We start from the raw sequence: 26,991 nt of genomic DNA, 5'->3' as shown, positions 1-26,991 counted from the left end.
TAATATTAACGTGCTTTATTCAATGGCATCATAAGCATTTACAACTAAAAACGTTTTCCAAACTAAAATCATAATGACACAGTTACAGTTCCTAAACAATACATACAACATCTAAGCAGTTTTCAAAATGCCCTACAGTGGTCCACAAAAATGCTTTGGGCAGTATAGTTATCATTCCATTAGTTAGTGATGCTTTTCAATACAAATAAACAAAATAAAAATATGCACCACATCACATTTTACATTGTTAGTAAATATCAACACATCCTGTGGGCAAAATGTTTGTCCAGTTTTTATATAAAGTGTGAAAACAAACATCAAAACTTTCAATAAATTAACATTTGTAGATAACTCCAGGAGTGGAAACTTTGCTGCTTTCCCTAAGCTCTACAATCCTTTCCAATTATCACTGCCATAAGGCACTCAAACATAAGTATTTGAACTAAGAACATTTTATCACATTTAGAGATGAGAAATTTTTATTTATTTGTTTGAAAATTTTGTTCATTTATTTGTTTGAAAGAGGGTAATAAAATTATCATAGCTTACAAAATAAATAACAATAAAATATTTTTTATTTTATGTTAACAATTATATAACGTTTGTGCTATTAGTAATCAAATTTAACATGGTAAGAAACAAATTATTAATTTCACGCTTACAATTTAAGGATATATGAGCATTTATTAAATAAACCAAGATGCAAATATTGCTAATAAAAACTGAAATGTAAACTTAAAATAACTACTTTATTAAAAAGCTCCTAATGCTGAGAACAAATTATCTATCACAATAGTTATATTTTAGAATATCCATAAAAACCACTAATTTAATTCAGGGTTAAGAAATAACTTTTTAATATGGCACCTAGCACAATACCTGTTATTTTGGTAATTTAGTTGTACCAGCAGTAAGCAAAGGGTTAAACAATTAACCCCTTCTGGTCAAATTATTTGTTTTCAAATTTCTTATAATAAAAAGCTTTTTTATATCTGAATATTAATACCAAATTCTTTTCTATATTTAAAATATTATTTGTAACTGTTGATTCTTTTGGGTATTGTAATTAATTGGATGACAATATATTTATTCCTCTTTATTAATATTATATATATTTATATATTTTAAAATGGATTTATGAGTTTTTATCTGTTAGTAGGCTTTAGTAGGTTTTCAATTCAGGAAAAGATAAACAAAATTTAATTACTATTAACAGGCTATCGAAAATAATAAATTTTAAAACAATAATCAGAAAGTAAAAGTTACTGTATTGATTCTTGTTAACCAGATAATTATTCATTATTTAAAATTAACAACTTAGAAAAAGCAGGAACTAAGAGATGCAAGTTTTATTTACTCTATTTAAGAAAATTATAGCCACTCATTGTTCAAAATTATACAAATGATAGTCAAGGCTTCTAATTTAAACCAATGCAATTAAACTTTACTTAATAAAATGTAACATGGAAATAAACTTTTAAAGGTTTACAATTATTAAAGTTGTAATTAACCTAAAAAAGCATCCAAAATTAAATAAAGCGAGGAAAAATATTACTTGAAAGATTTTTCCTTTAATGGCAAATTCTAATATGTATATAAGTTCTCTTCCAGTAAGTATTTTTAAAAAAAGTGAAAATCAGTTGAAATATAAAAAAAAAAATCAAGAGTTTTCAGCTTCAAACAAATTGTATTTCATGAACTTTAAAAACAGATTAACTCTCCACCATATTTCATGTATATTTTTAAAAAGAAAAAAGAAAATAAGTGCAAAATTTTAATGAGTGAAATAAATTTTTCTTAGTTCAAATACTCCAAACGCTTTCAACATTCTTTATCGAGCCAGTACTATAGCTTCACAACTTTAGATAGAATGATACTTGAACACATGTACATATAATAAAATTATTTAAGTTATCACATACACCTCCACACAGACTAGGATAAAAACATTGAGGAGTGGCAGTGTAAGAGACTAGTCATCTACAATATCAAATGCCATTTGGTCTAGAGTATATTCCTAAAAACCAACATAAGTTTCCAATTATTATTTACATCAATACTTTTAAAATTTTTATAACTGTTTAACATGTTTCACAGTCATTGTGGGGTTATAGAGAAACAGACTTTCTAAAGTATCATTATACATTTTCAGCAACCAGAGAAAATATTTCACATACATTGTTATATAGATAGACAGATATTTAAATATATCATTCAATTTTTTTTAAATATACTTTTCAACATCAGAACACATTCCTTACAAAATATGTTTGAAACAAGCACATCTAAGCATAACAGATATTTTACTTTCTACAGAATGCTATATTTAGCATTGTAAACTCATTACTTAACTTTGTTTAAAATCCATATCCTACACTGATGTTCAACTTCATCCAAAAGCTTTGATAAATCCATATTAAGAAGAGGGTAACGATAATTATAGTTTTTTTTAACATATTTAATATAATAAATAGTTTATTTTTAAAATCCAAATCATAACATGAAAAATATATTCATTAAATGCATACACCAGGAATTCACAAACTTTTTACTTCTGTATTCCCTTCATGCCAATTTTAAAGTTTCCAAGCTCCTTTACAAAAGCTTTTAAACTTAACAATAGCTTTTTTTTTAACTTAATAAATTTTAGTTTTTTCGCTACCTTAGAAGTTAAAACTAGGGCCTAAACTTTCATATTTAAAAAGTAGTTTTTCAAATTTGAGATTAAATGTACTGAATAGTTTTTGTTTTAGAAGACAAAATATCAATCATTAAAAATTTAGAAAAAAATTTTTTTTTTTCATTTTAAATTTTATGCTAACAGTTTATATAACCAAGAATTATAAAAACACTATAGACGCTTATCATTATTTTACAAGAAGCTATTTCTGCTAGTTAACCTAAATGACCCCAACTTGCAAAATGCTAATGTTCTTCTCAGAGGTTGATCTCTAAAGTTTGAGAATCACTGCTTTTTTTCCTTTGCTCAAAGAAGAATTACACATTCTTATGGATAGTGTTTTCAGCACAAAAATAATTAAAATCCACTGCCAGAAATGAACTTGCTCTGATTACAGTTAGAAAGCTAACTTATATTGTGAGGTGATATTCATAAACAGTTGATTTTATTGTCATCAAAACAACTAAATAAAGGTAGGAACTACATTTGCTGTGATTCCTAAAATCTATTCTATCGTTTGAATTTGATAAAACAACTAAATAAAGGTAGGAACTACATTTGCTGCGATTCCTGATATCTATTCTATCATTTGATATATCTCTTTCACATTTAATAATTTGTTTTTTAAATGTTACCAATTCAATTACCAATGTAGAAAGAAATTGTCTTTTTATACATAATTTTGCTGTTGGGTTTGATATTGCAATGGACTCTGCCTACTCTTCTATTTTAAAGAATGTATCCATAATTAATAATAATTTTTCAAAAAATAATATTTAGTAATCAACAATTAGCCAGGGCAACCGATAATTGCAAAATAGAGCAAATACAATAAATGAAAAGTATAAATTGGTAATGAATTCAGAAAAATGGCTATGGAAGAAAACACCACCCATTAAGTAAGAAAATTTTCTACCCATTTAAGAAAAAATATGAGACCTTATAACAATACCTTATACTGTTCATTAAAAGTGTATATGAAATATATATTATTTTCAAGATTCTATTACATTATCAACAGATATATACATATATATCCATATAATTTTAAAAAGCATATGAAATAAGCATTGTTAAAATGTTTATTAAAATAATTGATAAATTAATAATGAACATTATTTTAATAATGTTTATTAAAATAATATAAAGAGTTCAAATTTTCAAAAGTTAACTAATTTGTTAACTTTTCCTTGAAAATATTTCTTTGTTTTGACTGTGGAAATTTTAAAGACAAAGAGTACTTTTTTCCAATAATTATTTTTATAATAATTATTTTCATCTATGTCACATGCTTTAAAAGTTACTGAATTGTCAAAGTTTGATAGCATTTAAGTTTTAATACACTGAAAAATATTTCTTCAGTATATACTATTACTTTCTTTAGAAAATTAATTATGATTTAGTATTAGGATCATCTAACTTCTTTCTTTCACTAAAAGTAAGGGGAATAACGTTTGCTGCAAAATTTTAGTTTCATAAAAGCACTACTGCAATGTACATAAATATCATTTTCACAATCCACAGATAGTATGGAAGTAGCACTTCAGTTATTGGTTTAAATCTGTAAAACTTTGCATAGAACACGATGGTGAATACCTCAAGAGTATTTAATCAAAATCTCATTCATATCAAACTTTTTAAATAAAAATTACTGATAAAGTGAACAGTTTTTATTTATTTTTGAAAAACATTTAGTATTTATGTCCTAATAGTAGTAGAACAAAGAAACAAAAAAAGAAAACATTTTTTATGAAAAAAGAAGATTAATATATAAAAACTATTACTTTTTTAAATTTGATAAATAAGTCTTTTTTTAATTTTCTAAATATATAAGTATTAAAAACAGGGGAACATTTTTGTGCATCTTAAATGTCAATTTCATAGGTATTTATACAAAATTGAATCACATCACTTCAATTTCATTGCAATGAAATTTCTATAGCAACTGAATAAGATATGTAAATAAAATGATGAAATCACAAATAGATTCTTAAGTAAAAATGAATGACAATTGTGACAAATAGCACACAAAATAGAATTGCACTTGAATCAGAAGATTTGATTGTGAAAATATTGCTTAACTTACTAACATTTTCTGCAATTGCTGTCCCTTTTAAAAATTAAAGTTTTGTACATATATTTTTTTAATTAATAATATCTTTTTAAGTACAAAAAATTGTACATTTTATAATTATGGACTAGAATTATGAATGAAAGAAATGAAAATGGAATGAATTTAATTCCAAAAATGAAAGACTTATTTTAAAAGTGAAATTAAAAGTTTGCGTGGCATAGTAATTATCAACAGTAAGAGCTTTACCACTACTTATTTATTTTTTGAGATAGCTATAAAGAAACAGGTTCTATAAATTTCATAAATGCCATATATATATATTATATTACAAAACAGAAAAGAATAGATTTTATTTCAATAGGTATTGATAACTAAATCAATATTTTTACGCCCCCTGTAATTTCTTTGTTATCATTTGCAAATAATGATGACACAATTGCCAATTTTCTATAAAATTTGCTTGTTACAATGATGCCAAATGGTAATGTGTAATTACTGTAATTGTTTTGAGTTTGGCATATTAAATTTTGAATTTAAAAGACCATTCTTGGTCAAAAATGAAATGCTTGCATTACAAAGAATGTTTTAATATTTGTTCGAATTTATCGGTTGAAAGAATTAAAAATAAACATCTAACAGGAATTGTGACAAGTTTCAGTTAAATTATAAGTAGAAGCGTGTTATTTATTGATTAAAAGTAGAATATCTTAAAAGTGAATTAAATATGTCAAAATACTGTTTTAATATTATAACTAAACTTACCACACAAAATAATAAATTAATGCACTTATAATGAAAATATATTTTTTTTTCATATACAAGCTCACTTAAAAAGATTTTGAAAAATAATAATTTTTAGAGTAACTTGTTTTGGTAAGCATTTAATTTAATATAACTTTAAAAAATATAGCATATAATATAAAGTTTTTACACTAATTGCTACATGGTAATAAAACTAGCATTTTTTGCACAATTGTATGAAAAACTAAGGCTGAAACTTGACTAAATGAGAAAAATATTTGTCTGCTAACACACATACAACTCACAGATAATACTACAATATTTTAAAGCTATTTCATTAAAAATCATTCTTAAAATTTAAACTTTAATCAACACTTATTCTTTAATTGGAAAATTCCATCCTTACTTTCACAATAGAAATTTTAATATACTCAAGAAAAAGCTGGGAAGAATAAGTTTTTCACAAGTTGAAGAACTTTTTCACCAGTTGAGAGTAAAATAATATTTCATTTAAGTACAGTCACTAATTCGAAATGTAAACTTTAATGTTTCTGATATTAGATATTTTAATCTTTTAAGCCTTTGGTTCAGACTTTCAAGCTATACAGCCTGTTTTACAACATTGAAAGTTTATTTTGCATGTTATTTATTAAGAAATAGTTCACAAAAAAGGAGAAATAAAAACTAAAGCTTAAAGAGTAAAACTTGAAATAAGTATTAAAAAATTGACATAAATTTTACAACATAATTATACTTAAGTATATTTAATATAACTGCCTGTTTTATCACCTAACAAAAATAAAACTTTCTCATTCAAATATTTTTTTTTCTTTAGTAAACCAGATTTTATAAAAGTTATAACTAATTAAATGTGACATATGACAAAGAATTAAACTATTATAACTTTTAAGATAGTTATCACATACTTGGTATTATAAAGAAGATTTTCCAAAAGAAAGACATTGTATGCTTTCAAATTTCTGACAGAGAAGTCATAAATATTTGAAACAACAATATATGTGCTTAAAAGAGCTATCAATGAGTACTGCAATATTTAAGAAGAAAAGTGGAACTTTTCCCCCAGTTCTTTTAAATATCATTTTAGCATAAACATTTTGAATGACTAATAACAACAGAAATATTTATTACATTAGTAAAGTAACTTAAAAAAGCAACATGGAAGGAATAAAAGCTAAATCAAGAAATGAACTTAAAAAAGATATGGCATAGTAAAAAAAGAAAATTTATCTTTATAGTTAACCTGAAAGTTAACAGTGCTTTTAAAAGGAAAGGAAATGAAAAACTTGGTGGTGCATTTGAAAAAAAAAAAAAAAAAAAAAAAGATCTTCTTTAATATATATGACGAAAATGACAGCTCTTTTTAGTAAGACCCTTTGTAACAAGGTTCTTTTACTTAATGACCATATTGGATAGACTAAAAAAGGATTAAAATCGTGTTATTTCTTTTAAAATAGAAAATACAAGACTCAGGTACTTTAGTAATATAAGTTTCAATATTAAATATAAACTTAGAGCGAACATTACAACCACTTATTTTTAAAAACAAGGTTTCAGTTAGTCTGTAATGTGCAACTTGTTTTGAAGAAAATACAAACATTAAATTGGTGAAACTCACAAATCAATAATTGGATATAGAATTTATACATCTACAACAGAAATAGTTCTTTCAAATAGCTTTTACATTTCTGTACATTCGAATCTTGAACACATAAGTATCACATAATACTGAACACATTGGGTAGCATATAAAATGCACCTATAGAAAGGTTATTAAAATATGCTACATAAGTTACTGAATATAAGTTACATTTTGAAATAAAATTGTTACTAAGCTTTGATGAGAGGTATTAATCCAGTACAAAGTGATGAAAAGTAACAAATATCAAGAACAAATACTCCATATGTACTTTTCTTGATTAAATAATCACATATTATATAAAGCTTATAAGTACAGGTAATTAAACATTAAAGCAGATCAACCAGCTTTCTATATATGTTTATCCATAAATATTTGTAATCACTCACATTTTTAAATAGTAAATATTAATATTAAACACAACTTTAACATAGAACAAGGAAAAAACTAGAACTTAATAAATACAATCATAAACAACAATTTTTGAAATAATTTGCAACTAAATCTTTCATTAGCCTTTTTTTTAAAAAAGCTATTCACGCAAAATTATATCCAAACAATTGAAACTGTTATATTTTTATAGCATGAATATGCAACAGTCGGTTAATATGTAATACTCAGAAAATATTTAAGAAGCTTATAAAGATACAAAAACATAAAAATGTATATAAAGACTTGGTAACATTAACAACAAAATAAATACTAAAACTTAAATTAACAAGATATACTAAAAATAAATTTCGACTTATCACATGTGAAAATGCTTCATATCTAACATAGGAAAAATACACAAATTTTTAATAAATAAGGAATCTGGATAAAAGTCAACACTAAACCTTCTAAACACAACTTATGTCTAAGATGATGTCATGAAAAAGAAATAAAAATAATTGAAATAATTACAACACTCAAAAAATAGTAATGATGATGAATGATAACGTTTAAAAACGTAATTCCGAATATTACACCAAAATTTGACAATTTGAATTTGAACAATACTTTTATAAATGCAACTCTAGCCATATTAGACAAGGATATGAAAAGTTGTTTAGTATGAAAGTAGAAGACGTTTACAAACACTTATTTTAAAAATTGCTGTTGATTCACAGAATCCTTATGAAAAAATCAAATAAGAGCTAATCAATGAATAAATGTAAATATTGTTGACTAAAATCACTTATTTTCAAATGATACTTCACATTTACAAAATGGAAGCACAAGGAGTCACATTATAAAACATAAATATTAAACTGTAAACTAATATAAATATGAGTAAATAAAAATTATGGGTTGTAAATAAGATTCTAAATCAAATCCTTGCTAAGCACTTATTATTCCATTAGGAAAATGATTTTGCCCAGGTGAGCAGGCAACATGTGTGGCAGTGTTGGTAGCATTAGGCAAATATGGTGTAGCTGCTTCATGAGACAAATATTCATTTCCAGAGTTTCCATTTCGCCTGCAATGACATGGACGGAGGAGCTTAGGATATATAAGTGCCTCTCCATGGGGACCTCGAAATATAATACCACAGCAAATTCTCTCTCTAAAAAGAATGAAATGTAATTTAAGAACAAATTATTTAATGATTTAAAAAATATAAAGCAGAAAATAATATAGACAGGGTGTGTAGCCAAATCTTGCAACAAAAAATAAGCAACTTTTAAGTACTTTTTAAGGGCTCAAAACATATTTTTAAGCACTATCTATATACATTAACAAAATGCAAAATAATTCACAAAGACTTTACATGATCATGATAAAATAACTAGTTTTTGATTAGCTCCTTTTTTATTATATTAGCCATTAAAAAATGAGCAAGAGATTTCAGAGGGTGGAAAATGAAGCTTGAAATTGAGAATATCATGCAAAATGCAGAAGAGTTGCACATGAAAGCGCCATGATCTCACAGAACCCAGCTTACTATACGCACATGCGGACTAGAAAGTATTTCATCAAACCAGTAAAATGATTGGCGCTTTCATACGCTATGAACCGACGATATGATGAAATTGATTTTGGTTAAATGAATTGTGAAAACGTTTAACAGAACAAAGTGAAAAGCATGCTTTTGCATAAAACGTGGCTTGGCATAGAAAAAAAATCTCATTTTCAAAAAGGGAAAATTAAGCACTTCTTAAAAACAACCAATGAAAAAAAACATCTTTAAGGGCTTTTAAAAAACAAAAATCAAAAATAAGCACCATTAAGCACTTTTTAAAAATGCTACGCACCATGATAAAACTCAATTATTACTATTGACAACAGAATGACTCCTGAAATAAAAAACCAACTCTATCTTGGAAATAAGGCTGTCTAAGGACTGAGAAGATTTATTAAATCTAGGTATCTTTCTAGAAAAACAAAGCTCTTAATCTACATAACTCTTGTCAGGTCAGTTTTGACATATGCTTTTAAGACTTGGACATTGACAAAACTGGAGGAAAGTTGTATTGCATTATTTGAGAACTGTACAAGATTTATAAAATCCTGATATTATTAAATACATAAAAATAAATAGAATGAGTTGGATAGCCCGCGTGATTTTAAAGAGTGACGACAATAAATACAATAAAAAAGATGCTGCTTTTTAAACCCACTGGAACAAGAAAGCGGGGAAGACCGCAGTTGACCACAGGGCTGACTCGGTGAAGCCTGATTTTCTTGCAATTAATGTAAAGAATTGGAGATCAAAGATAAATCGGAAGTCATTATGGAGAAATCTTCAGAGGAAGGCATTGGCCCACATTGGGCTGTCTGGCCAACTATGATGATGATGAAATAACATAGAACACATTGTAAAGAGAAAACATTAAAATAGTCGAAAATTTAGAGTCTTCGAATAATTTTACGATCTTTACATAGAAATGTCAATGATTTAAACCAAATAATTAAAATTAGCTTATTTATTCCTGATTATAATCAGTCTATTTTTTATAAAACATTATCCATTTAAATATTTAAAGTAAAAAAAAATTGTATGTTGGCACTAATTTTAATATGCTAAAAACATTTTGCTTGACCTAAGCACAAAGTGCTTAAGTCTATTCATAAGTAATTAATGATATATTATTATGGCGTTTGAAATAGACTTGGTGCTTAACAACTGTATCCCATAAAATATCATTCTCATATTTTGTAAATTAATGCACATTGTCACTCAATTTTATCATTTAATAGTATCTACAAATAATTATGCGCCAGTTTTTGAGAGATGAATCTAGAAGTTATACCTTAACCTTTAAATTTATTAACTAAAATTCAGGTAAAGTAACGAAATTATATTTACTTTTGAAAAACAATTATTAAATAATATTTTAAAATTATTACAATGCCAAAACCCATTCGCAAACAGAATGATAATCAAAACTTCTTTACATTTCTTTCTTTATATAAATCCTGCACTTTATTTTTTTTATATTTTATTGTCTTTTGTATTTGCATTTAAGAAAATTTCATAATCACGATTTGAATGTCTTATAAAAGCAACAAAATATTTTTAATTAGCTCTTTCAAATATGTTTATGAGATACAAATATCTAGTTCATACTACTCACTCTCGCCAAAAAGTCATGTCTAAAAAGGATGACAATTTATGATTATATGATGAATTGGCATGTTGTGCAATTTGACTGAATATATCATTATGCCTTTGTTTATCATCAATAATGTCTGGATCCATATCATCATCAGGTTCTTCGAGGATAGTGGAATCATCAGAAGAATTACTAGGAGAGGGACTTGGCACTCGACTGTGTGGCACTGAGAGACCTGAAGATTCACTAAGGCTATCTTCATTTCCTAATAACATCAATGAAATGTAATGTTAATTAATTATCCCCTACAGAATAATAAATGAAACAATTATATCCATTTAAATCCAACTAAGAATTTTTGTTTTCTCTCTAACAGCAGGTATTGAACTTTCGTTCTTCACCTCGGAAGATGTCGGAAGTGTTGTGCATTTAACGTTACCCAGTGGGCACCTGTGAACCTAAGTCACGGAGGCGGGCAACATTACCCACACCCCACTGCCACAAATACCCGTTCATAGGGTGGGCCACATTCACACACAACAGAGGACAACACATAGAGGAAAAACATCCATGTCCAGAGTAGGATTCGAACCTGCGGCCATTGGTTTCGCAGTTAGGCACACTAACCGCTCGGCCACCTGGCCGGCAAACTAAGAAATAAAGAGCTTAATTGAAAAACTTTTTAAAGAGAAATTTAAAAAAAAAAAAATTAAACTTTCTTAAGGAAATATCTATTTTAGACTCATTCTGAAATTATACCATAAAATTAATTTATTTTATTCAGTCCTTAAAATTTAAAGATCTCAGTGGATGAAGGCACTAAATGACAATCTTTGAGTGTAAAAAAGTGGTAAGAAGTTCTAGGTGCATATGGCAACAAACATTCAACAAGTAAACCTAAAAAAAGCCTCTTATATGAAGCAATGTAACCAAAAGTAAAAAAACTATGACCTGGACAATTTAAGTAACTGTTAGAGGTTTATAGATTTTGCAAACTGGAAGTTTAGGAACAAGAGATAAAGGCAAAGCAAAATCTTTATTTCTTATTGTCAACATTTAAAATTTAAAGCAAGTACGAAACAATTCATTAAAACATAACTTAAAGCCTTTATCCTCTTACTTCTTCAAATATAAAAAAAACTCTTACATTTTTTTAAAAAAAGGATTAAGACTGGCAACCTATTTTTTTCATTGCTAGCATTGATCATGAATAAACAAGACATTCATAAATCTACCAAAAATATTAATACTTTAAAAATATGAGATATATTCTGAAAAAATGTAACTCTCATTTTTTTAAAACCCAATTGCTAGCTAATGTAATAAAATGTCCGCTTAATTTAATCACAAAAGTACTACCACTTTATAATGTAACTTTTCTCATTATAGCAAAATACTAGTATGGCAGTCAAATGGTAAAAATAACAAAATGAAATTGTCGCAACAAACTTATTTATTACTAGAATCATTATTTTTTTCATAACTGTTGTTGAACAGCCGACTGAATTTTCAGTTAACGATTACCTTATAACTCCTTAGCCTTCTGATTTTTAACCCTATCCAGAAGACAAGGGAACTCCTGGATCAAGTATTGGGAGAAATTTGCCTGCATGGAGGACTTTTTGATGGAACTAACCCGCATTTGCGTTTCATGGAGAGGAAAACCTCCTCTGGTTAGCCTGAAGTCAAGGGAAGTCTAATCCATGATTTGTCTACCACTGAAGATATTTTATGTCAGCACTGTGGTCAGTGGAAGTTGTCTGCAGAATTCAAACCTGGTTCACCTCATTGGGAGGCAAACGCTCTATCCTTTAAGCAACCACGGCTCTTTATTATTATTTACATAAATTTATTAAAAAGAATCAATTCATCTAAAATCAATATCAATGAAATTTTGCAATTAGAGAAAAAAAAATTTAAATAATTACATTAAATAATTCAATTAAAGCCTTTTCTATATAATATTACGAAATATTCATTTGGTATTTTATCAAAATCAAACGGATTGATACATTTCTCATGGATAATAGCAGATTTCAATTGATTGAGATTTAAACTTTTATTTTAATAGTAAAATTACCTGTTTGAAATTATCAACTAGTAAAATAAGCTGCAATAAGGTAATAATAGTTTTAAGAAGAGATTCAGAGTAGGAAAATTTTCTGCAGTCACCTGTATTTAAGAGCACTACTTTTACAAGAGTAAATTTTTTAAATAAAGAAAAAGAAGTGTACTGAGTAGCTGAATACAAAAATCAGAAGTTCAAAGCAATTCCCAGCAACTACTTTTCATGTTAGTTTAACAAAGAAACAAACCAACTAATTTTTTAAGCCTGATTGGTGCAATTTTTACGTGCATCTGTCAATGAACACAATTAAAACATATTTGTAGCCGAGCACTTATAAAAATTATGTCTGATGTTTCTGAGCAGCAATAGTAAAGAAGAAACGAAAGTAAAAAACATACAAATAAATACAGTCGGACTTCTATTTAACGAACTTCCATTTTGCCAATTTTTCTATTTTGGGAATTTTTTTGAGGAACCAAGAACATTTTGGAAATTTTTTCATAAAATAACTTCCAAATAGGGAAGTGAATTTTCTATTTAATGAATTTTTCTTTGAGATCCACTTTCCCATTTAACTTCCACTTTCCCTATTTAAAATTACTTTGCGGTTATAATTTTATACAGCAAATAAATACAGTCAAAATTCTATGCATGAATTTAGCTGTTTTTAGTTGAAAATGTATGTAGCATGATAGTGTAACACTGGATAATGTTTTGCTCTATTCTTGTTTACCAAGTAGATTTTTTTATGGCTAAGATTTATAAAATAAATAGTATATACTAGTTTACAAGATTAAGATGTATCAATTGCTTTTATAATTATGTCTAGTGTTTATGAATTTAAAACCTGTTTTGGGTTGCTTAAGCAGTTTAAAAGGCGATTTTCTATTTAACGAATTTTCCATATAACGAACTTATTATCGGGATTTAGCAACTTCCTTAAATAGAGGCTCGACTGTACATTTTTAACTTTTCTTCTTTATTATTGCATTTCACAACTTATAGACATTAATTAGTGTGTATGTTACAGGGATGAGAGTAGTTGGAAAGTAAAAAAGAGGAAATTCAAGAACGAATATATATATATATATATATATATATATACAAAAATTTGCCAAAAAAGTGCAATTTTTAAACTTGTAAACCATGTGATTATAAATCTCGATCATTAATTTTGAAATTGTATGAATATATGAATATGAATCACATGCATGATTCTAAATTAAGAGAATATGAATCCCAAAATGAGGCTTTTAAATCACGTGAATATGAAACGAATCACGACATTGGATTTTAAGCTTGCGTGAATACGAATCGCTACATAGGGTTTTAAAAGCGCGTAATTACAAATTGCGATATTGGATTTTTAAATCTCGTAAATAAGAATCGCAATGTACGACATTTGAATCATCTGATTAAGAATCGCAGCGTTCAACTTTTAAATCAGGTAAATACGAAAATCAATGTTTGAGGGAGGAATGAGGACTTCAATGCTTTCGCTTCGCGGAAAATTTAATTCCTCACAAAATATTTTTACTTGTGCAAAAAAAAAATTTCAGCGGAAATTAGCGGAAAAAATGGAAAAATCTGAAAAAAAAGCGGAAATCCGCGGAAGAATCACACCCCTGATGTTATGACTATGGTGATCAATCGGCGATTATGAATAATTGCTAAGCAATTATAGGAGAGTTGTCTAAATCATAAAACTTTTTACATTTCAATCACAGATCACAATTACATGTGAAATATTTTAATAATTAAATGTGGTTATTCAATAAGTTATATTATTTTTTTAGTAATAATATTTGAGCAGTAAGTACTAAAAAGTAATTTTCACAGGGTCTACAAATGGCACAATTTAGGAAACCAGTTACCAAATTCATACCACCTGCTCCTTAAATCATACCTACGTCAAAGAAATATTGAGTATTTATGATTAAGTGAATATGTAGACCATGTATTACTCAAAACAATTGTTAATCAACATAATAAGAAATAGTATATTAAATTTTTAAGCTCTCAGAAATATAGTAACAGCATTGTAAAAGTAGATAATGTTAATGGAACATGATATTAAAGGCTTTTTAAAACTGAATCATTCGGATTTAAATGGTCCCACGAAAGCCTTCAAAATAGAAGGAAGTGGGACAAATTGGTCTATAAAATCCCATTACTAATTATTATATAATTTTTTGACTATTGACTAAACAGAAGGCTTTTTTCATCTTTTTTTACATCTTGGGTATAAAGAAAATAAATCTCATTATAAGAATATTAATTTTTATCAAATTGACTGAAATATAATTTCCTTCTGAATGATTCACATATTGATTAAGCTTTTCTGTGTGAAGAAGTCAGTTTAAATTTAAATTAAACTGACTTCTTAACACAGATGCAAGAAAAGATTTAAATCCCTTTAAACAGAGTTCTCAATTGTTGAGACACACTCACAAGATAAGAAATTCTACATTGGTTGAAATAGTTCTTTGCCACTTTTCTACAGTTTGGGTGAAGTACAGTTTATATGGCTTGAAACTTAGCTTTTTAAAATGATGGATGAAATTGATAAGTTGCTACTAAATTGTACCAGCACGATTTAGGTTTGTGAGCGAAGTACAATCTAGGTACTATGTAACATTTTAAACAAAGTGTTATCCCAAGCCTCAAGCAATAGTTATCCATCAAAGAAGAAACAAGTAGAACATAACAGAATGAGTTGCAGTTCTTAGTTTTGCAATATCCTTAAACAGGATGTTCCAAAAATTACATTAAAAAATTGTAAAACCGATTAATTTAAATAAAAATTAATGCAAGTACACAATGTCCTAATTTTTCTGTGTGGATCTTCATGTGAAAAGAAAAAGCACCCTAATTTATCCACAAGAGCAGGGGTCATCAAAGATGTCGATATCAACTCTTAGTGTTAATTTAGTATGACATGGGGTAGATCAGATTCAATCACAAGGACTTAAAAAATTAAGTGATGATTTTATATTAAGCTTTGGATATGTTTAAAATATGGATATCTCAGAATGTATTATCATGCCACTTTTTGCTAAAATTGAAAATATTGAAAGTCATTTTCAAGGTGAAGTCACTGAATTATTAGTTCATCTTGAATTATGGACAAACATAAATATTATGCAAAAAGATCCAAAACTTAGAAATTAAAAAACTTAGAGAGGGTCAATAAGAGAATTATAAAATCTATTGGGGTCGATGACAAAAAAGTTTGACAGCTACTAGACTAGAGCGTTCTCTATGCAATGCTTTTAAAGAAATCATTGGTGGTAACTTTTCTCAATAAGAAATGTGCCATAGGGACAGCTCTAACTGTATGTTATTCACACAACTCTGATAGGTATCGAAAGAGAAGAAACTCTTGATAGGTGAGTTTTTCTGCAAAAAAAAAAAAAAAACACTTCACCAGTCAGGTTCTCATTCTCCCTCTATGCTTATCAGAGATATGTGAATAGCATGCAGTGAGAAAAGATATATAATACCTAAAATTTAATTGAGCCATTACAAATAAAAGCTAATTTATGTCTTTAGTCGTATCATCAAATGGAAATGTACACTCAAAAACATTAAAAGAATATGTGAATAAGGAATAGGTCATTTCAAAAGAATGGAAAATATTTTCTCAGAGAAAAAGAAAGAAAATTAAAAACCTAACAAAATTGAAAATGATTGAAATTGAATGATCTCATGAATTGAAATGATCTCATCATTTCTTTAATTAAATACTTGCTGTCAAGAAAGACATTAGAATTTGAAGGTTAACAAAACAAGCGAGTGAAAAATGGTTAATAATAATAAATTTGCTCCTGTAAGCATGAATACATATTTCCTAATAATGTCATGTTTAAAAATGCCAATTTATCATTCAAAACCATTTTAAATATGGCCAGGGGTCTGTCCAGACATTTTGTGAAGGGTCCGTTTTTGTAAAATTGCGAAAAAATTACTTGTAATTTGTGAATATAAAATAAACGTTAAGTCACATTCTTTCAACCAGGATCCGCTTTTGTGAATTTGTGCAAATAGGATACATTATTTCAAAAAAACTTTTTCAAGGAGTTTTTAAATTGTAAAGACATACAAGATTATGCTCAACACTGTAAACTTATAATTAAAAAAATTAAATTTTAAAAGATAAACAGCAATTACTGCTACTAAATTAGCGATGCAACATACAAATATTTGGTATTTAGCCTATACTACTGAATGCAGAATATTCATTTCGGACGAATAAAGGAAGAAGCGTCTGCCGAAGACAAAACTTAATTCGTTTACATCCATCTTTCTTGTTTTCTGCCCCTGGGAAGGGTTTATTTGATTAACAATAATGAAGATAATCAAATTTGTGAAGGGTCCGATAAAAAGATAAATTATTTTGTGAAGGGTCCGATTTGATGAAAAGATATTTTGTGAAGGGTCCGTTAACGAACCCAAATTTCTTCTAAACAGACTTCTGATGGCTGTAAATTAAGTTCTACAGAAAAGTTCATCTTCTAAAAATAGTAAATGACCATGACCACATTTCGAAAGTAATTTGTAATCACTACATTAAAAAACGTAGTTGTAGTTAACTACATGGGATGAGTAGTTGGAGTAGACTAAAAAAATGTAGTTTTCCCAAACACTGAGATGAATAAAGAAAAAGGGTAAAATTTTAGAACTTTTGTGATTTACTGTGGACAAAATAATATAAAGTAAATTTGAAATCAAAATAATAGTAATAAAATTTGTTGATCCCATCTTAATTTTTGGCAGCTTTATCCCAATCTAATGTTTAAAGAGAAGTATCACCAAACAGAGAGAGAGTACTGTAAATAATTATACTAACTCCAGCAGCTAAAAAACTCCATTTAAACAATTTGAACTAATAAAAAAATTAAGCATAAAAACACTAACCTGCAATATCATCAGATAAAACTTCTGAAGCACTTTGCCTACTTCTGCAAAGTCTTAAACGAAGTTTCTTTGAAGGCTGCTTTTCAGGCTTCTGCTTATTTTTGCTTGTGCATTTTGTTCCTGGTCCAGCTCTCGCATCTACTACCTGGAATATCAATTATACCCATATATTTACCAATACATCATCATCGAAATGTCTAATATTCTAATATGAAATAAAACAAGACAGCTACAGGATAGTTATAATCTCAATTACATCATTAAAATGTATGGTATAAATAAGTGCTACAGGAACTCAACTTGCACTGGAATAAGAACTCAAATTCTTCATTAAAATTAAAATTAATAAAATTTCTTCATTAAAATTAACTTTACGTTGAGAGGTATTAAAAAGTCTTAAGATGTAAAGCGTACTAAAAAGATTCAAATATATAATAAATATACATATAGTAAGTAAAGCAAGAACATATAATTTTTTTCCAAGTGACTTTCACCATGTGCACTTCACAAGCCTACTCAGATTTGAGAAAAGTAAAATGAATTGCAAAAGATTTTGATATTATTGATAAACATTAACAGTTCATTTAAAAAGAAAAAATAAGGATGATTTGGTTTGAAAGAAAGACATAGTTGAAAATTGATGTTTTTATAAGGAATAAATAGTCAGGATTCTCAAGAAAGAAAAATGCTCGAAAATTTTGTATTATCTCTTTTAAGAAATAGAAAATTGTATTTCCTTCAAAATATTTTGGCATTATGTTCGTAGTTCTGTCAATAGTTGAACTTGAGACGTGATGCTCAGGGGATAGAGCGTTCGCCTTCCAATGAGGTGAACCCGGTTTGAAGCCCGCCAATTGCTGGTCAATACAAATCCACATCCGGGTTGCACCGACCAAAGTGCTGACGCGAAATATCCTCAGTGCTAGAGGCATCATGGGCTAGAGTCCCTTTGCCGTTCGGCTAACCATGGGAGGTTCTTGTGGTCTTTCTCTCCATGTAACGCAAATGCAGGTTAGTTCCCTCAAAAAGTCTTCCACGAAGGCAAATTTCTCCCAACACTAGATAAAGGAGTTCCCTTGTCTTCTGGATTGGGTTTAAAATTACAAGGCTACGGAGTTGAACAATAGTAGTTGTAAACCCGAAAATTGGGTCGGCTGTTCAATGACGGTAATAAAATTATAAAAAAAAATAGTCGAACTAGAAACCATTAAAATAGAGCTATGTCAGTTTATAAAACTAAGGGTTTCTTTAAATTAAAAGGTTTTGTTTATACCTCTTTTGCTAATTACACCATAATTTGCAATGGGGCAGTGCTGTCATCTTGCATGGCAGAAGAAATTAGCATAAGGATGCTTGACCATGTAAAGCTATGCACTATGAGTTAAAATTCATGGTAAGACTTCCGGGTTATTGCTTCCCATTGATTTTTTCGCACAAGTTTGAAAAAGCATGCCCTCCAATATTATACTTGTAGGGTTTTCAATACAACACGTTCTTTCAATTTAGCTTTTGATTTGATTTGTTCATTTACGTCGCTCATTTTTGATTTGTTCATTACTGCACAATGGGCTATTGGCGACGGTCTGGGAAACATCTCTGAGATGATCCGAAGACACGCCATCACAATTTTGATCCTCTGCAGAGGGGATGGCACCCCTGCTTTGGTGGCCTGACGACCTGCATGCAAAGTCGAGCACTTTACGGTAGAACAGTTTAATGAGGACCAATACCGCGCACCCTCGGTCCTTACACAGACTGATCCAAGTGGTCACCCACCCGCACACTGACCACAGCCAGTGATGCTTGACTTCGGTGATCTGCTGGGAACCGTGTCTTAACGATCAGTCCACTGTGGGACTTCAATTTAGCTTTAAATGAAGCAAACAACAAATGAATAACTCGGCAAGCTTGCTATGATGTTACTCAAAAATAACAAACAGTGCTATTTTACACAAATATACCCAAATAAGGAATAACACTCAAAGCATGGCTAACCTTACATTTTTTTAATGTTGTGATAATAATTTTCTTAAATTTGTTTTAGGCTCAAAACCAATTAGAATTTATAAATTATAGAAAACTCTTAAGAATGGTAAAATTATACATTAATTTAAACTCAAATCACATTAATAAAACTTCCTAGAATATTAAGTCTGTTTACATATTGACTTGTAAGCATAACATAAGCAGAAGGTTATACCCAGGGCCTGATTAAGCCTAATTGGGGCCTGCGGCAAAAACTTTTTTGGGGGCCCCCTCTACCTCAGTAATGAAGGTATTTAGTATGGAGGAACTTAAAGGTATTTAATTTTGAGGTATTTAAATTTTTCTCCTCATTATGGATAACAAGAAAATTGACTAGAACCTAAAATGGCTACTACGTCCCTCCCCCTTCAATGGTCAGACGAAATATCGTTCTGTCCCTTTTATTGATTTTCTGATAGTTCTATGTCCATCATGCCGAATGCAGTTTTCTGGTTGTTAACTTTGTCATCTAGCAGCAAAAAATTCATATCCTTGCTGACATTAGGGCTAAATTTCAGCAATTACAATGGCTCAATATCAGAAGCCTGTATTTTTGCAAACATATAGTATTTTGCAATATGTAAAAATACAGGTTTTTGATTGGCCAAATTTGTCCATCGCAATTGCGAAAATTTAGTCGATTTCCGCCTTAGAAAGCCACGGATTTACGAAATATACTGCCCCATATGCCCCTGCCTTAGTCAGGCTCTGGATATAACGGAAGTTTTTTAAATTTCTTCCGGTATTAGGAAGCTCGTTATTGTTTACATTTAGTTAACCATCCATATTTTGACTTTCAAGTAATTTTTAATATTTAATTTTACGCATTAGATGCTGCTCTGGGGTTGTGCAAAATACATAAGAGTTAACCTATTATGTATACCGCTGTCTCTCTTTCTCTTTTGCTCTCGTAATTACAAAACATCTCCATAACCTCTCTGTCCACCTGATACATGGAACCATGAGTGAAAGCAAGACGGGGAAAAGAAAAAGCTGGTAGTAAAACTATTTCAGTTTTAGCCTGTTTTTGGCTGGTCTAAATCTATTCTCTTCTTCAAACTATTCAACAATATCTACAAGGTGTCTGCTACATTTTAGATTTTCAAATTCGTGACTAGTTCCAAGATTTTTTCATGACTTAAAGAAGTTACTATTTTCTCTGACAAAAACACAACAATAAATTCAAAAAAGCATTATAATAACATTAATTGAAATAATAGGTATAACCAAAACTGTTATACTTTGTATCTTCTTATTTATATATTTTATAAAGAGTAAAGAAAGAGTTGAATCAATAAAATAGCTGAAAAAAATACAAAAGCAAATAATTTGCAGAATTATATTCTAAAGATACTTTTCTTGTTCCTCGGAAAGGAAAGAAATACTCTTGATTTTTTCTGTTCTCTTTTGGAATTTAAAAAAAAAACGCAAATTACTGGCTTGCTTCAGCTAGAATTTTAAATTTATAAAATAAAATAAATAATGATAAAAATTCTGAAATCACAGAAGTTTAAAAGATAATTTGCTCTAGAAATGATGTTCTTTCTTTCATTTTTTTGAAAACACCATAATATTTAAAGAGCACAATGAAAACATTTTATATTTTAATAAAATATGACTGTGAGTGGGGATTTTGTTACAAATTCATATATTCGGAATGCCATGAAATTGGGGGGGAGGAGGTAAATTCCATCTTAAAAATTAGATTTTTCCACAACCTAAATTCTTGACTTTTCATGACTTTTTTTAAAAAAATAGTTAAAATTATGCCATTTCATGACAAATTTTGTTCAATACTGAAATCTATGACTTTCCAGGTGCCCGGATACCCTGGATATAACATCAGTCCTACCCTAAAAGTCCCTTAAATACTAAGAGTTTCAAAAATCAAATCAAAATGTTTTTCAAACATAATTAAAGAAAAATAAACTTACATGATGCCAATCTCTGTTTGTACCATTTGGAAGTTTTTTCCATCTCTTTACAAGAAGCACACAAGCATTGCAGATTTCACCTGAGCGTTTCTCACTCATTCGAAAACATTTTTCAAATTCTGATTCATATTTTTTACTATCAGTAAATCTTGAGCTTGATGACTTGGCTTTGCAAATACAACAGCCATTTATTGAGCGATATATTTTTGGCTTATGGAAGCTAAACATGATAGTATTTTTCCTGAGTAGTGGCAGTGCAAAACTGTAAAATATAAATAATAAAACAAATTCATTCATTTTTCAGATAAGATATGTTGAAATTTTAACTTCAATTTACAATTAACAAAATAAAAAAGATACCCAGTTTTATTTAATTATCGATAAATTATTTTAATAGCAATAAGAATAAAGGGTGTAGGGAGTAAGTGAACAGTCCATCTCCATAAGGCTGTATTCTACTAAAGTTGTCACTTAAAGATTAATCAGGCTACAGAGTGTGTAGCCAGATTTTTTAACAAAATATAAGCACCTTTTAAGCACTCAAATATATATGTAATCACTTTCCAAAAAAAAAAAAATCATAATTAGAATCTGTGCGGTGATATAAAAAAATTTTCTATCATTTAAAGTTCTTAATTGATAAACATAAAATCAATAAAATTCAAAAATATTTTAAAAAACTTTATATAATAAAAATAAATAACTAATTTCTGATAAATATTGCAGATAAAATTTTGAAAATCATGCATTTTTTGTAATTTAAAACGGCAATCGATACGGCAAAGAAAAAATCTCTTTATAAAAGAAAAACAATTTATCACTTTTTACAAACCCTGAATTTTAAAAAAAGCACCTTTAAGGCCTTTAAAAAACGTAAATCAAGAATAAGCACCTTTAAGCACTTTTCAAAAACACTACGCACCCTGGGCTAGTCTACTGAAAGACAATTCAACTGATTTTTTTTTCCAAGTTAGTTTTTGTTTCTAATGAGTTTGAACTATAAATAAGTAAATTTAATTGGAGAAAAAATCAAACAATTTATTAAATTAATAGATTATAAATTTTTATTTTTAATGAAAATTGTCAAATTTCAAAGAGAAAACTGCTTTTCAAAGTTTCTGATGTAGTAATGTTCGTGCACATTGGAAAAATTACATGATAGATGCCTTTTGCAAATTATGCAATCTGATACTATCAGTACCTTATCAAGAGAGCATTAAGGGAGCTAAAATGAATTAAGAGCTTATGACGACACAAACAAATGACATAACAAATGACAAAACATTTTTTAACTAAAATTATACTCTTACTTGATCTAAAACTTTATTCGCTACAAAAATATACAAATATGAAATAACAATCTACATGTTTCCAGCACTTCAAAATAGTAGCTCATTTTCTAGACTTGTCCGACATGTAAAGAAACAAAAATGATTTGAAAGAAAAAATGTGAAGTAACCAACCAAAAATGGAAAAACAATGGTGAGAAACAAAACTCACCATTACTTTTTAGAAACAAAAATTACCATTATTTTCCATTGGTAACTTGACATTTTTTATTTCAAATCATGTTTGTTTCTTTACATTCATGCCTGGCAAGTCTTGAATTTGTTTTTTTTTTTAACGGCAAGCATTAAACACTTGTTCTTTGCCTCGAAAAATGCTGGAAGTGCTGCTCTATGAAGTTACCCGATGCGCACCTGTGAACCTAAGTCACCGGAAGCAAGCAGCCACACTGCCACAGACACCTGTTCATAGCGTGGGTCCCATTCACACACAGAGAGAAACATCCATGCCCTGAGTGAGATTCGAACCCTTAAACCATTAGTTTCACAGTCAGGAAAGCTGACGCAATGAGGAAATTGAAAATGGACGCCTATTTTTGAAGCACTTAAAACATGTCGACCGCTATTTCATATTTGTATCTTTCTAAAGCGATTGAAGTTTCTCAATTTTCTTGATTAAATTTATTGATTAAAATTTCCACAAAGGGTTAAAGTAATTTAAAGTCCACTAACCTTGCTGAGTTCTTCAAGACCCATCAATATCATGATACAAATAAAAAAACTCTTAAATATTGTTTAATTTTATTTTAATTAATTTTTATTTTAAAGTAATTTATCGATTAGAAGAAATGGAAATTCATCAAACAACATACTATAAATTGAGGATTTCCTCACCAAGCGAAATTATACAACCACTACAGGCATGGTTTTGCAATATATGGGAAGATGTAAACAACACATGAAACAAAAGAAAAGTAGCTATTTTATGCTTGTTTCTGCTCATTTTATGTAAATGAAAATATGTCATTAGTTTGTCCTCTTCTACAATGAGTTTATGTTAAATCATATTCCTAATACTAAATTTTGCATATTCATTCTTAAAACAATTCAAAAAATTATATCCAGTTACTTTATTCTAAAAGTAAATAGGACAAAACTATTAAATATTTCTAAACATGGAAACACAGAAAATATTTCTAAATATAAATTCATGGATTAAATTAAAGTCCTCATTAATATTAAACAAGATATGAAACATATTTTCTACATTCTCATACAGCTTTGCACTATAATGATTCAAATCAAAAATATTTGTCTTTAATAGTAGCGTAATAACACTTTTTAGACTATAATATTAACGATTTATTTTTTCCATTTTAAGCTAATATCATTGTTTTAGTTAACTTTGATAGGAAAGTAAAAAACATATACAGGGTATCTGATAAATTTTAGATTTTCCAATCTATGACTTTTCATGACTAATTCCAAGGATTTTTCATGACTTACCAAAGTTACTATTTTCTCTGACCATAAATATAATAATTCTCCTTTATGCATGCAACCTTTAACCACTGGATATCACCACTCTCAAAGCTCCATGCCAGAATGGTAACATTTTCACACTTCTTGTAGGTTTTTCTTTTGATAATTTTGCTTTTCTTTTCTGCACAATTAATTCCCCTGCAGAATTATACTCTAAAGATACTTTTCTTGTTCAAGTAAGAAATGTTAATGATTTTCGTGTTCGCATTTGGGAATTTAAAAAAAATTCGCCAATGACTGACTTGCTTCAGCTAGAATTTTAAATTGATAAAAAAAATAATAAATAAATAATGAAATCAGGGAAGTTTAAAATATAATTCCCACTAAAAATGATGTTCTTTTGTTCATTTTTTTAAAAAACAGCATAAAAAACATTTTATATTTTTATAAAATGTGACAGTGAATGGGAATTTTGTTACAAATTCAGACATTCAAAACACTGTGAAATTGGGGAGGTAAATCCCATTTTAAAAATAAGATTTTTCAGCAACCAAAATCCATGACTTTCAATAATATTTTTTTAAAAAATAGTTAAAAGCATGACATTTCATGACAAATTTTGTTCAATACCAAAATTCATGACCCTCCAGGTGTGCAGATACCCTGCATATGCTCTCCATTGAGTTTATCAAAGGAAAGTGACTAAAGTAATTTAAATAATTCATTGCCTCAAGAATTTATACAGAAAGAATTTATGAAGAAAAACTTGTATTAGAACATTGAACTCATCCTTTTAATGACAATCCATTTTATAAATGCATCAATATATAACAGAATAATTTTGACAAAACAATAGAATAACTTTAAGGCAATTCTACTATCAGGAATAAACAAAATAACACTGTAGTCTCTGAGGTTAATTATACCTGAGGGAAAAGTATACCTGCTAATCCCAATTTTTAAAATGCAGAAAATTCACTATAAAATTGCAAAAGAAATGACTTAAAATACAGAAGATTTTACACACTTTCACTTTTTATTTCTTTTTCAAGGAATCAACAATACAGCTATTGTACAGTCAGTTATGTAGTGTTTTAACATAATCAACTCAAATGAATATGCAATAGTAAAAATATATGATTATTTTTATTTGTACTATCAGCTGCTTAACTTATATTTTACATTAATCACAAACCAACAACATAAATCAGGCTAAAGCACAGCGAAAATTCAAAATATCTTTGATTGAGCAAGGCATAAGTGCTCACTTTTATATACATATATGCATACATAAGATGTCTAAGAAGGTACAAAATTTTAATGCACTTTCAAAATGCAGAAGATTTAAAGACATGCAGAAAGCTTCTGCAAAATGGAAAATTAATCAAAAATCATACTAGTATAATTTAATGTAAATCTTATGACTCTGAGTTTTATTAGTAATCTTGCTCCAAACATGCAAGAAACTAATCAAAACAGTCAAAACTTGGCGATTATTTTGGAGCAGGTACCAATATAGAAATCCTCAAAAAAAAAATTCACGACTTCATATAAGTGTAAATTAAACATAGAAATGAATTGTTTAAATTATTTATAATAATTGAAAAGAACATGATAACAAAAATTAATTACCTAAACAAAACTAATAAGTAGAAATAAATATAATAGAAAATAATGAAAAAGGTGTTAATAAAAAAGAAATTCAACAAATCAAGAACGAATTTCGAACAAAACAACTGCATATCTACACTTAGTATTGCGAAATTTAAGTATTATAAACATAAATATTGATCGCTAAAAGCAAATATTTTCCATCTTTAAAATATTTGATCCTATTTAATAGGCGGAAATGCTTCATAAATATATACTTAAGGAAATATTATTGCTATAGACACTGGCTCCATCAAGTTATTTTCGTTCCACCAGTTCAGAAAACAAAATGCATTTTTCACAATATATTAAGCATGACAGCAGTTATAAATTACTATTTATGCATTAATCAATTCCTACTTTATGAAATAATATCGAACTGATGAATTAAATAAATACGATTCGCTATTTGGAAGAAAACATTTCATGGCCGACATCATCTTACAGGTTTTAAGTTCTACAGCTAAGGGAAACGGAGATCTTTTGGTTTTTAATTATATTTTAGTCTATAATAAAGATAAATAGATAAGTGGCATTTGAAAGTTTAAGTGAATTCTAAATGTAAATACCTTTTCCTCTGGACGTCTTCCCATCCGCAGCCTTCTCGCTGGCCGGCGTCGAGCGTACACAACTTTGGCGACAAACCGATGGAACGATTGGCTACTTTCCAAACAGGTATGTCCAAAGCTAAGGGGTTGCTGTAAGTAATGATAACTGATAACATTAAAACATTGGAAGAAAATAGAAAAAAAATGTTGAAGAAAGTGCTTTATACTTCAATTTGAACATGAAGAGTAAATTAATAGTGTAAAATATTAAAACATAAACTGTCTTTGCATTTGAATTATTTAAATGACAACAATTCTCTATTTATCTTTCATTTGGCATTTGGCGTGATGAAGAAGACAGCAGAAGTTTTGGTTTTGTTTTGAAACGTTCGA

The 26,991-nt window shown here is 28.4% G+C and overlaps 1 protein-coding gene across 3 annotated transcripts; it reads right to left on the bottom strand.

The window, feature by feature from the left end:
* Positions 1-26,753, bottom strand: LOC107440761 (SIN3-HDAC complex-associated factor). 3 transcript variants are annotated; one of them, XM_043045259.3, is made up of 6 exons: positions 26,620-26,675; positions 24,425-24,711; positions 21,633-21,894; positions 17,674-17,818; positions 10,710-10,953; positions 1-8,698 (listed from the first exon to the last, which is right to left on the bottom strand). In XM_043045259.3, exons 3-6 carry the CDS (start codon positions 21,858-21,860, stop codon positions 8,473-8,475), a joined length of 843 nt encoding a protein of 280 aa, XP_042901193.2. In that variant the 5' UTR covers positions 21,861-21,894; positions 24,425-24,711; positions 26,620-26,675; the 3' UTR covers positions 1-8,472. The 3 variants fall into 3 exon arrangements, with proteins under 3 accessions (XP_042901193.2, XP_015909279.2, XP_015909272.3); XM_016053793.4 differs by lacking the exon at positions 24,425-24,711 and having other exon boundaries at positions 26,620-26,753; XM_016053786.4 differs by lacking the exons at positions 24,425-24,711; positions 26,620-26,675 and adding an exon at positions 26,411-26,594.
* Between the last annotated feature and the right edge of the window lie 238 nt (positions 26,754-26,991).

The sequence above is a fragment of the Parasteatoda tepidariorum genome, chromosome 12 (assembly GCF_982258835.1).
Source record: "Parasteatoda tepidariorum strain Cologne lab strain chromosome 12, Ptep-v5.0, whole genome shotgun sequence".
Classification (NCBI taxonomy): Eukaryota; Metazoa; Arthropoda; class Arachnida; order Araneae; family Theridiidae; genus Parasteatoda; species Parasteatoda tepidariorum.
The sequence above is the reverse complement of the archived record's forward strand: the minus strand, read 5'-3'. Positions and strand labels throughout refer to the sequence as shown.

Coding starts and splice junctions, on each gene's coding strand:
- LOC107440761 (XM_016053786.4), bottom strand. CDS start 26,490: ATGATGTCGGCCATGAAATGTTTTCTTCCAAATAGCGAATCGTATTTA. Junction 10,954..17,673: donor TTTATCTGATGATATTGCAG/GTTAGTGTTTTT, acceptor TGATGTTATTAG/GAAATGAAGATAGCCTTAGT. Junction 8,699..10,709: donor GACATGACTTTTTGGCGAGA/GTGAGTAGTATG, acceptor CATTCTTTTTAG/AGAGAGAATTTGCTGTGGTA.